Source organism: Gadus chalcogrammus, chromosome 14 (genome assembly GCF_026213295.1).
Source record: "Gadus chalcogrammus isolate NIFS_2021 chromosome 14, NIFS_Gcha_1.0, whole genome shotgun sequence".
Taxonomy (NCBI): domain Eukaryota; kingdom Metazoa; phylum Chordata; class Actinopteri; order Gadiformes; family Gadidae; genus Gadus; species Gadus chalcogrammus.
Genome location: NC_079425.1, coordinates 1,968,813 through 1,981,721, shown reverse-complemented (window position 1 = coordinate 1,981,721; position 12,909 = coordinate 1,968,813). Strand labels below are relative to the sequence as shown.

The window sequence follows — 12,909 nt, the reverse complement described above, 5'->3', positions numbered from 1 at the left end:
ACTGAGAACGAAGACTGAAGTGGAATGCATAGCAAGAGTTTAGTTTGCCTACATTGCATTTAAAATAAATACATTTGTTTATCAAATGCAATAAATGGCAATTTTTCTTTCTCTTTTCACGCACACAAACACACTCACACACATACATAAACATTTAACAGTACTAATTAACACTAGGATGCTACAACATTAACCCCCTGCCCAATCTTCCTGTCCACTACATCACTCACATTGCATACGTAAACAATTATTTATGACTATTCCAATTATTATTATTGTCATTAACATCTTTTTTATTATACAGTGCATTTCAAAGCTACACAGCCATGCACAAACGTACACAACTTTCCTGAAGTGCATTACAGCCTCCGGTCTGGGAAGATCTTGCGCATGTGCAGTGCATGTTTTCCCCGAACACAACTCATGAATATTTAAATAATTTCCCGTTCCGCTCCTCTCATTGGATCCTCTCTCCCGGTTTCCTGTGTGATGTTTAAGATGGGGTTCCATATATGGTGCGTGCCGCCTCTACGTCACCTGAGAGTCTCTGCCCATCGCAGCGCCCGATCGGTTGTAGGTTCGAAGACCAGAATGTCGTGAGGACGCCGCCGGAGGAGCATCCATGCTGTTAAACACTATAAGGGATCTTGCGGTAGACTTGGATTTTATGTTCTTGACGGGTTCGTCGCGCAAAGTTTTTGGTTTTGGACTCCAGGACTAGACTTGGATAAAGTGATACTTTCCGCTGTCCCAGTGGGACACAGCAGAAGATAAGGTTACCCAGTAAGGCTACCCATAAACCAGTTCAGGATGGTGAGTGATCAAGAGACTTATGGCACTGATATTATCACTATGGAGTTTATGGACTTCTGTTTCATAGACCTGCACTTTTTCAAAAAAATTATTACATCACAGTATGTATGATGCTCTAATGTTTTCATAGTTTAAACTTTAAAGTCTTCATTCATTTGAGGCTCATTTATTTTGTCCAGAATTTTATCAGTAACCAGACAATTTATTATTCTCTTCTCTAAGTCGAGATGCACTGATGTCTCTCTCTCTCTCTCTCTCTCTCTCTCTCTCTCTCTCTCTCTCTCTCTCTCTCTCTCTCTCTCTCTCTCTCTCTCTCTCTCTCTCTCACACACACTTTAATATCTTTCTGATATCTAAGACTAACAGGTAAATATTGACCCAGAGCTGGTCATTTGGTGTCACCTTTGACCCTTTTGACTGGCAGACAATACACTCATCTATAATCCTTCCCACTAGGACACAAACAGTCTCCAGAGTGTTTATGGGTCATGTATCACAGCCCGCCAAACCAGCCCGGTTACCAGTGTGGGCCACGGGGTGTGTAGTGTGTTGTCTACCCTGAGCTCGGGCCGGACCTGAGACAGGTTTTTCCTGGTGGTTGAATGCATTCCCCTCAACACACACACGCCCAGGGCTAACGATAGAAGAGGAGATGGAATGGCCTCCGCCTTGGTACGCTGGCAGGCTGGTATGTTTGGAGTTCGGATGCCCTGAGCGGATGTGTGTTGTCATCTGGATCACCACTGATGGTAACTCGTGGGCGATTGGGTCCAGCACCTTTACGGTGACATTGCACGTTATAGTGTTCGAGAAGGAGTTAAAGAAAATAAGAAAAGCAACTTCACATTGGTGTCTGCCCTCTTGAAAAGTAAGAGGACTGGTGAAGCAGATATTAACCTTTTGTTTTGGGATATTTGAAGAGGCACAAGAATGCTCCATTCATTGGAACAAGAGCAGCCTAGCCAGTCTGTCCCAGTGTCTGAAATAGCAAACAGAAAGCCTGCCTATGGGTTCCCTCCCAGCCAGATGCAGAAAAGTAAGTCACTCTGACAGCAGATGGCTTGCATTAGCGCTAGTCTCTCCTACTGGGAGGTGCGTAAACTCTGAAACACCCCCCTCCCCATTTTAAAGCATTTTCCCAAACCCATCTCTGCTGAAGAGATTTACCCAGGAGCTGAGGCTCTGGGAGCAGGATGAGGATGCAGAGTGTTGACCTGCGGAACTCGTTGCGCGTGTCTCTCTCTCGTACGCCCATTCCACCTTCTAGTGTCGGCCACCCGGCCCGGCCTAATGTGGATGAATGAATGCTGAGGCGCCCTGTGATCCCTGCCTCATGTCGACATGGTTCCCCCTCACGCTGTTTCGTTGATTAAGTACGAGTGGTTCATAGAGAGTGCTGAGCATATTCATAGCAGGTTGATTTATAAGTATGCTTTTAGCTATTACTAGGCTATTAGTATCTGTAACACTTGCTTGCTTCATGGTGCATTGAGCATGGCTGTAGAGGAAACAGTACACGGCTTTATGTTTTTGAATCGCCTGCTGGTTGAGTTTGTCTGGTTGTTCTTTTAACTCAATTTGACACGTTCTCCGCCACACTCAGTAGAAACAGAATGAAGCACAATTCAAGCTGAACATTGAACCAGACAACCAGACAACATGTTGCTGGTGTCTGGGGTCAGTATCATCCACTGCTTGCAGTATCTCTGTTTAAACCAACTTATGGCAAGGTCATGTTTGGCAAAGTCACGTCTGAGCCCACAGAGAATCTCATGTATTCGTTGCAAAAGAAAATCCAACTTGTATCTCATAAGCCAAGTTTTAAATCAATTAAATGTTAATATTTTGCAGCAGGCACTGCATGCTTTTAATTTACTTCATATACATAAATAACACTGGTGGGAACCCAATTCAAACACATGCACGTGCTTCACATGAATGGATTGTCAAGGTCTGTTTGTCCCTGGCTGTTCATTACCCACAGTAGCACCACACCACCTGGGATTGGCCGATTCGGAACTGGTTTGAAATGGTGTGAATTCTATCGGTGAAGGTGACATCATAATGTCTCCATAACTGGATTAATACTAGATCCTCTAGTCTGAGGTGACACCTGTGTCCCTGTTCAGTGATTCACGCCGTGAGCAGGGAGTATGTGTGCACGGTGCTGTGACTGACTCTGCTGGTTTCACTGTGGTCACACGTCAGGTGACTTCAGAGTCTGGGTGTTGACTCTCTTATCACTGGCGGCTCTGCCCTTGGTTACCTTTTGTTTTCACTCTACTCCCTCTATCTGGGAACGCAGCGTGGATCTTGGAGTCTTTCTAATGCATGGCTTTTATAACAAACATGCTCTTTTAGAATGATACGGCATCGGCATGGGAGTTTTATTTTAATATTTAATAAACTCAGAAAGGATTCATTCTCCGTATTGAAAATCATTCTGATTGGCCAGTGTAAATAGTAAAGAATACCAGCAAGAGTTAAGCCTTAAACTAATCAGTCTCAGCGATCCTATTTAGAGATTAGAATCATTGTTTTAATGTTTACTAGCATGAATACAAATTTAGTGACTGAAACCCAGACCACATGACATGTATCTTAAAAATACTCTCAAATGATCTCAATGGTTTACAACAAAAAGGTCTAAAAATATACAATTGATTTAATGCTACACAGTGACAACACACAACATTCTGCCTGCCTGATTCATCTCAGCCTGCAACCAGTCAGCGCTTAGTCGGCTAATATACCAAATATACCAAAATACATTTATATATATATATAGATAAGCTAAGATAAAACTTTATTAATCACGGAAAGGAAATTCCTGTGTTACAGCACAGCAGCAACGGAAGACACAGGAGATACAATGACACTATACAATAAAAATACAAAGTAGTGCAACTGAAAACCAAAATAGATGCAAAAATAAATGCCTTATATGGACAAACAGAACAAACAGGACAAACGGTACACCAGTTTTCTATTTGTTTGTTTTTCTTCCCATGTCTGAACATACGATTCCAGGCATATTGTAGAACCGGCGTGTTCGAGAGGTGGGAGGGACGCATCACGTGTGCTTCTGATCAGGGCACCGCATCGCTGATCAGAAGCACACGTGATGCTTCTGAAGAGCGCCGCAGTGCAGACGGGTGACCCCTGTCCCCGCCCGTCGACCGCCATCCCCCGTCTGCAGGTGTTTACGTCTCATAGAGAAACAGCAGAAGCTAATGGTCCGTGCAACTCGTGTTCACATACCCGTAACCCAGGGCAACAAAGACTGTTTAAACCACTCCCTCTTTTAACCTGACTGTGCAGTTATTTACTGCCTGGTCAGGACAGCAGGACCAGCATTCCCCTGACAAGACATTCACTAGGCCCAGTCTGGGGGGGGGGGGGGGGTTCTTGGGCTCGGGGGAGTCTCATACAGGCCGTTATGTGGAGCACCCCCCATGGGCTCAGCTTCCCTCCAGCGGCCTGCTGTCCTGGGTCGGAATGGCTCGATGAGACGGGGTGCTTGTCGTTGTAGCCTGGAGGCAGTCAAGGAGACTTTACAGTTCAATCTTGATCTGCGTATCACAAGATGGACGCCTGTGATCCACTTGAATATCGTCTGAATTGTTACCACGGTCACCCCTGTCTGATGCGGTCGGCCATTGTTTCTCTCTGTTTCCTCCATCGGTCCACTGAGATTGGTTATGATCGGTTATACAGATGTCTGTTTCCCATTTGCATTCCTGCTGAACTCACCTGAGTGGGGGCTGCAGTTATTAGACGTTTTGGATCATAATATCCCCCAAACAATGAACATCTGATGGCGGTCCATGTTTGTCTTGGCAACCTGACACCGAGATCAATGATTCACCGGTTTACAGCAGAGAACGTGCGCGTCGGCTTCTGTCACCCTGTTTGTTGTTTCTGTTTAGTCTCTTAATGTTTGATCCCTCATGTTCAGCCATATCATTCATACAATAAAGCTGCAACAGGGTTTTATTATCCAGGAGTGCAGTCTCCTCAAAACGTTACGTCAGCATACGATTCGATTCCGTCGACTGCAGGGTGTTCTCGGCTGAGTCCCAACTCATGCAGACAGTGTAGCCTGGCGTGGAATCGCTTGCTTTGCATAACTCATATAACCCTAGCTCTCAAATGATCTCTAAACACAGACGATTGCTTTGTTTTTGTTTGCAAATTGACCTTGAAAGAGAGGTTTCATATTCTGGTCCTGAATCGTCAAAGACTTTTTTTCCCTCATTCCTATTTATCTTTATTTTAATATACATGCATCTCTATATGCATATTTTATCAATCTACTTTTTAATTCCTTTGAACACATGGTGGGATGTGTGTCAAATCTGGAGCAGAGAAGGGACTTGGCAGAGCAGGCAGAAGAGGGGGAAAGTGCTGCTTTTGATACTGAATCAAACCCAGCCACTTCCTGTACCCTGAGCCCAGCTTGGCTCCGCGCTCGCCTTATATGGTCATGGTATTTGCATGAAGGCAGCGCTTGTACTTATGGATCAGGGTGCAAAAAATCCTAAAACATTTACACTAAATATCTCGTTCCTAACAGTTTTCCTACTCTTATCGGTTTTCTTGCAAGAAAACATGACGACTCCTCCAACATGTAGTCGTGTAACGTCCAAGCCCAGCAGGGTGGCATGATGCAGCAGAATGATCTCCCCGACTGGGACGTGTGTAACGCGCCAAGGACGTGAGGCGGAAGTCCAAGGCGCTTCCATAGCGACGGTGTTGTTACAGCTGACTCTAGCTGGCTCTCCGGTGTCTCCCCTGGGACCTGTCATCTTGTTTGCATTCTGCCACCTCGCTCTCCCTCCCCTCGACCTGCTGCAGCTCAAGGTGTTCTCTCGTTAGGAGAACCCACAGCCCGGCGCCTTCAAAACAAACAAAGGTGCACTTCCACGAATTTATCCAACGACGCCCAAGTCAAAATAACCATAGCACCCATGAGAATGACCTCTTGGCCATTATGTGACCCGTTGGAGGGGGAATTAAAACATGATCAACCTAGCTACACACGATCCCTTTAAGCCTATGTTGGACTGAAAAAAGAAATACAAAGTTAGCCCTTTTTGAATCTCTTATAGCGTGGTGCTGCTAGAATGGCGGGCGTCTGCCTAAAGGGCCGTTCAGAGAAACCCTGGACTCAGGCGAGGAGAAAAATGTGGGCTGGGAATTAAATAACAAAGATTCCTCCCCTCCCTTCTCTTTCCCATCATCTTGCCACCAGGCAGACCTCAACACTCCACCGTAGCAGAGCTCAGAGCAGACCCTTCGTGGCTGTTGTTGTAGTGTGTACACCTCCCAGCCAGGGGAGGTGTACACGTGTGTACCTGCGAACCACACACACTCACACTACACCGCTGTTGTGAATCACAACATGTTTGTGGTTATCCAACCTGGTGGAGGAAGGGGTTAACGCTGAGAAAGTAAAGCCATTCTTTGAATAGCTGACATTTTAAGCGTTCACTGCCTATCTGTCTTGAAGTAATCATTCCAAACATGTCTTCAATGAAGGATGAGGTGGATTGGGACTGACGGCAGGCTGGCTTAGGCACTTTATTTTAATGGTACCTTTATGTTTGCTAACAAAGGCACTGGGAAGTTTCACTTGATTTGAAGTAAATGAAAATGAGATGTGTTTTTGGTTACGTTTGAGAAATGGCAGAAAGACACACCTTTTGTACAAGTCTTGTAGGACAGAATCATGGATTTATGGCTTGTATAATGAACTGCTAAACGAACTAACAGCAGAACAAACATTTAACACAGCTGAGCAACAGGTTGAACCAGGTCTGTGTGGTTTGTTTGTTTGTATGCCTTGTGTCGTCCACCATCTTCTTACCTCATCATTTGAATGAGCATATTACACCCATTACGTGCATCAATTGTAAACAGAGGATGTTCAATGATTAGCCAAGAGCGTTACGGAATTATTCAAATCAAAAAGTTCATGGAACCAAAGGCCTTATTGATGCTTTTTCACATTCAAATCTTTCTAAATGGAATACTTGTTCAGGGAACACTTCCTCTCTATGGGACGATAACGTTAGCTTGAAAAACAAGAATCACCTAAAAGGCCTTTTCTCTCTCCTTCTGTTGGACCAATCGGTTCGGCAGTGAAGTCCTAAACGGAGGGCTATAGTGTCTAGCCGTGACTCATGTGTTGGAGCGGTTCTGTTTGGCCGTCCAGGAGGAGGAGACTCACTCCCCTTAGCAGCCAGATGAGATTGACTCATAACACATGACCGATGACCTCAGCCAGGCCCAGAGAGTTCTCAGACGCACTCCTTCTGAAACAACAACACGTGCAGAAGGTGGACTGTGCCCACAACGGGTCTGCATCAGCACTTATGGGAAGCCTGACTTTGTTCTTTAGAGAAACTTAGCTCATCGCTTGTGTGTGTGTGACAGCAAACAAAAATCCCATTTACTAGTCGAGGTGAAACAGGGCATTTATTTATTTAGCCATCGCAACCTCATTGCCAGAAAGCGAGGGCCTTATTTAGAACTGATGGCTAGTACACAAAATAAAGACACACACTGCAATACACAAGGTTGAGGCCCCAACCCTAGGAAACAAACAAATCATTTCAAGTAGGCTACATTTCTTTCTTTTATTAAAAGGATCTACGTTAGTCTAGCCTTGGCAGCCACCTTCCGCGGGTCCACCACAAAAACACACAAACACAACGGCCCACAGCGCAACATGAATACAGCCGCGTCATGATAACGTGACGCACAAAAATTATACAAATCAAAGAAAGATACTAAAGGGGTGTTGTGTTTGACCGTGGTGACGCCGGTGTGCTGTGTTTGTGACAGTGGTGAGTACGAAGGCGTGTGTTAGTGACAGCGTTGTGCGTGCGGCCGTGTGTTTCAGGGGAGCCGGGGCCACCACCGATACCACTGGCAGAGCCACAACGTGAAGATCAGCGGCGTGGACGACATGGTGCTGCTCAGCAAGATCCACGAGGACTCCATCGTGGACAACCTGAAGAAGCGCTACATGGATGACTACATCTTTGTATCCTCTTTCACACTCCCGGCTCGCAGGCCGGCGAGAAATATCTGCCCCCCCCCCCCCCCCCCGTGCCCACCAAACTGTTCCCAGAATAGCTGACTGGCCGTTCCACGGTTCTGAGCAGCTATGAGTAATACGGTAACGTTTACAAGGGACCCGCCCACCCACCAGTCTGTTCTGTGGGCTGGGGGGGCGGGGGGGGGGCTGTCTGGCCCCCTAAACTCCCCAGTCAGGACCGTTCCTCGAAAGTTCCCTTTATTAATCCCTTAAAGGTGTGTGTGGTGTGTGTGTGTGTGTGTTGTGTGTGTGTGTGTTGTGTGTGTGTGTGTTGTGTGTGTGTGGTGTGTGGTGTGGTGTGTGTGGTGGGTGTGTGTGTGTGTGTGGGTGTTGTGTGTGTGTGTGTGCGTCGATCCTAATCAAGTGTTTTCTGCTTTGATCTCACTGGGCTGTATCTCGTACCAGTGAGGGGAGAGGACAATGACAGTGGAGCGATTCAGTGACGGTTTGTGTGAATGAAACCTTCCCTTCCTACTACCACTGGACAGGCCCTGCTTTGTGTCGGACCAGGATGTGCTGCTGGGGTGAAACCCCAGCATATATCATAGTGGAGGGTTTGGACTCAGACACCCGAGCGGGGGTTTCATGCACATTTATCTACGACATTACCACAGGACTTTTAAGACTTTTAGGACTTTTAGTACTTTTCCAACAGCTGAGTGCCGGAAGTTAAACACATTAAAGTGGTTGATTCCGTGATTTGTTAAAAATAAAGGTTAGTTCTAGACTTGGAGTGAGTCCTTGGGTGATTCTGGGCGCTGAGCGTCCGTAACACTGGGGTCTTTCAGCTGGGGTCACTGGCGGACCCCAACAATACCTCCTCTCTTCACCCTGAGCTGTTTGACCCCTGGGCCAAACAAACATCTCACAGTGATACAATTTGTGATCTGTTGGCTCTAACGTGTAAACAGTTGAGTCGTTGTGAGGCTCAGACTGGGTCCCCATATACCGCCCCCCACGGCCTGGCCACACAGACCCGAAGCATAGAGCACGTGGTCATTTGGGGTTCCCTCTGATGCGTTTGTACGTGCGTGGCAGTATAAGACTCAAGACTCACTTGTCCAGATCTCACCTAGAATATAGCCTCCCCCTTAACCCCCCAAACCCATCTTACACACTTATTGTATGTTGTACGTCCTTGCACTTAAAGATAGACTCTTATCCTAGCTATCTTTGTCGTACACAGGGAATGGGTTAACCTAGTGACAGTTAGTGGTTCTATGATCCTCCTTACTGTACCGACAGAGATATATTGTTGTTTCTCTTTCTTCTGACAAATGTACCCACTGTAAGTCGCTTTAGATAAAAGCTAAATGCCCTGAATGTTTAATGTGAATATATACGGTCCCTAACCGGTGACACCAGACGTACATCGGCCCGGTACTCATCTCCATCAACCCCTTCAAGCAGATGCCGTACTTCGGGGAGAAAGAAGTGGAAATGTACCAGGGCGCGGTGAGTAACCCCTCCCTGGACCCGGAGGGGACACGCGAGACGGCCACACAGAGTCACAGGGCTCGGCTTTCAGAAAATATAATCCATCCATCCACTGATTTGATAAATATCGTAGGCTGGGGACTGGAGATGAATTGAGCGAGGTGTTGCTGAAACCGTTCCCGGTGTTCTGTGAAGTGAACGCGTTGCCTTCAGGAACAGGCGGTAGCTTTCTGAAAGAACAGCCTGCTGAAGTCGAATGCTCTTTGCGAGCCTACTAAGAGCTGATGTAGGTCATGCAAAATGACCTCATAGTCTTGCAAAAAAGCTGCTTAAGAATAGATTTTAAATACACATTGGCATTAAACGTGAAACATACCTTAGGTCTAATTAAGGCCTATTGTCTGATGTAATGTCTCGGTTTGGTTTTGTTAGCACCCTTATAAAACGAACAATAGAAACACATACTTCATGCCACAGAGATTTAGAGGGCCAGTTCCATATGATTTACAAGGTACGTTCCAATCACATCATACAGAGTGCTGAACAGATCATACGATCGCAAATTTGCGTACTGAATGCAAAGCAGGTTTCCTTTGTTGTCATCCATCCAGGCCCAGTATGAGAACCCTCCTCACATCTATGCTCTAGCAGACAACATGTACCGCAACATGATGATCGACCGGGAGAACCAGTGCGTCATCATCAGGTATGAGCAGACTGCAGCCCGTTCCGCTCTCCGCAGAACACACTGATCCCTCCGCTCTGCTCGCCCAAGACACGCTGGTCAGTTCACCTGCCTCCTGGGAACATTCTCTCAGCCGGCACTGAGAGTGAAGAATGAGGAAAATGAGGTGTTCTTATTGTGGCATGTGACACCAGGAGGGCGGGGCGCAGGCAACGTGGTGAACTGGTTCCACCGGTCATGTGCTCAGCTGAACCAGTTAAAGGAACTTTACCTCTTGGCTGGAATTGTAGGCCTTTGGGAAAACGTGGAGGAGGGATAAATAGGAAAAAAATATAACATAATAATATAATAAAATGATATTAATTGGACCACATGTGGTCGGTATTACAACAGGTCACATCTCTGCAGTCTAAATGTTTCTTCTTGCTGATGTCTGAGCAGTATTTATAAGTATCACAAGGCTTTACCTCAAATGATCCTCTTCATTTAATTGTTCTGAGAACTGTCGTTATTCGCTACTGTCAGAGCTTTCCCCACTGTGAGAGAGCTGTATTTGTTGTTGTTATAAAACACTCGTTTTATGGTCGGCTGTTGTTGAGTGTAAAGTGTGGTGTCATGGTTTGAGGCCAGTCCCCCCAGTCCCCCCAGTCCCATGCTGCTCCCCATTCACCTGAGCCTCTGCATACCAGTGCTCCCAGCATCACAGGACTGCTGCTCAGCACTTTCCCTCTCCTGTTGTGTGGCCCCACCAGCACTTGCTAGCTCATTTCCCCCACAGAAAAGCATCGCAGTGGGTCTGAAATCAAGCAGAGCGGTCAACAAAGGCCGGGGCTGTGTTGTTATGAAGCAGCTCTCTGCATACAAAGGCCCGCTGCCAAAGAGCCGTCCGGGCCATGTTGTCAACAACATCCCCTGGTGTGAGTGCAGGGTGGGGCCTCCCATACCGTGTGATTAAGGTGTGCTTACGGTGTGATTAGGTGGGGCAGTGATGATGAGGGGTGGTTCTGCAGGGTAGACTATCAGGCCTGCGTCGTTCTCTGCTCTCTGATGGGAGGTCACCCGTGTTTGCCTACGGTGTTTCAGTCTGGTGTGAAGGGATATGTCTCCGCGTCGTGTTGAGCATTCGTGTAAAGTCTTCTGATGGTTTGTAGGCCGATGTTTGTGCGCCTCAATCCCCCTCTGTTCGCGGTCATCGTGTGTGTAATTGCCACCCTGTTAATTGCACAACTGCACCGTACTGTGAGCAGTGAACTCTGGACCCACTGGCTTGAAATAATCTGCTCCACATTTTCCTGAGCAGAGCCAAGTCCTTTGTTGTTGTTCCCAGAGGCCGGCCCTGTGCCAGCCGGACCAGAGGAAACCGAGTTACAGCAGTAAACATTAACGCCACTATATGGCTGTTTAATCCTGCTCTGGTAACGTAGCATAAAACCCCTCTGATAAAACGCTGTGCCAATGCCTCTCAAAATATCTCAATGGATTCCGAACTTAAAGAAGTAATAAAAGACATGGAATTCAAAATGACGGCATAAATATTCCAAAATGTCATGGAGTCAAGACTGTTGAAGAGACAACATGGGAAGCCCTCGCCCAATAACAGCGATGAGAGGTAAAACACGATACGGTCTATGAATGCATGAAACACTCACTCCATCATCCACACGTCGCTTCTTCAATCCCTCACATTTCTTCCATGTTTGGGCACGACGTCTTTGAGGAAGTGGACGATGCATTCGCTCCGTTTGGTGCCAAAACAATGAGTCCAATGAGACCTCTCTGGGCCTAAAATAGGACCTGATTCAATCGGCAGCCACAGCTTGAAACCAGAACTGGTGAGGAGGACAATAACCTGCTGGGACAATAATACCCAGCTGGGACTCACCAGGTCAGACCAGTCGCTGGGAGCTCTGGTCACCAGTTCACACCAGTCGCTGGGAGCTCTGGTCACCAGTTCACACCAGTCGCTGGGAGCTCTGGTCACCAGTTCACACCAGTCGCTGGGAGCTCTGGTCACCAGTTCACACCAGTCGCTGGGAGCTCTGGTCACCAGTTCACACCAGTCGCTGGGAGCTCTGGGCACCAGTTCAGACCAGTCGCTGGGAGCTCTGGTCACCAGTTCAGACCAGTCGCTGGGAGCTCTGGTCACCAGTTCAGACCAGCCACTGGGAGCTCTGGTCACCAGTTCAGACCAGCCGCTGGGAGCTCTGGTCACCAGTTCAGACCAGCCGCTGGGAGCTCTGGTCACCAGTTCAGACCAGCCGCTGGGAGCTCTGGTCACCAGTTCAGACCAGCCACTGGGAGCTCTGGTCACCAGTTCAGGGGACTTCCTCAGCCAGCTAGCTAGGTTCAGATACTTTATTAATCCTTTATTAATCCTTTATTCATACTTCCTCGTTGGTGTGGAATGGGTTCAGATTCAGAGGCTATTAATCCTGAGGGAAATTATTACGGTCTGCTCAAGTTGGAAAGGAAAAACGTAATCATTAATAATTGACAATTCATTCAAATAACACAATCCCATAACAATGTGTGTGTGTAATGTGATACATAATACAGCTTTGTTCATGGCATGTGGGATGTATGTTGTAGCTGATCCAGTGGTGCTACTGTGTCTCTAAGTCTGGGGAAACAGTCGTATCCAGAAGCACAGACGGGGAGAAGGGGGAATGTTGGAGGGCTGTTGGGAAGCCGTCTGGCCTCCATGACTTCCTCCAGCGGTTTAACGGTGTACAGCTGTGCTTTCTCTGAGCGCCGCTTCAACCTGACTCCTCCAAGACACGCAATCCAAACACACCATGCGGCCGCGCGCGCGCGCCAAGACACATATGTTGGAATAAGTATGGCCTGGTCGTAGGAGGAGAGGACACAA

General features: G+C 47.1%; 1 protein-coding gene across 2 annotated transcripts in view; it reads left to right on the top strand.

Annotated features, from left to right (window-relative positions):
• The first annotated feature begins 579 nt into the window (after positions 1-579).
• Positions 580-12,909, top strand: part of myo1ea (myosin IEa) — a 36,680-nt gene continuing 24,350 nt past the window's right edge. For both annotated transcript variants that reach the window (XM_056607345.1, XM_056607344.1), the window contains exons 1-4: positions 580-813; positions 7,721-7,864; positions 9,284-9,373; positions 9,967-10,061. In XM_056607345.1, coding sequence (XP_056463320.1) covers positions 811-813; positions 7,721-7,864; positions 9,284-9,373; positions 9,967-10,061 — 332 coding nt within the window. In that variant the 5' untranslated portion in view covers positions 580-810. The remainder of the gene's footprint in view (positions 814-7,720; positions 7,865-9,283; positions 9,374-9,966; positions 10,062-12,909) is intronic.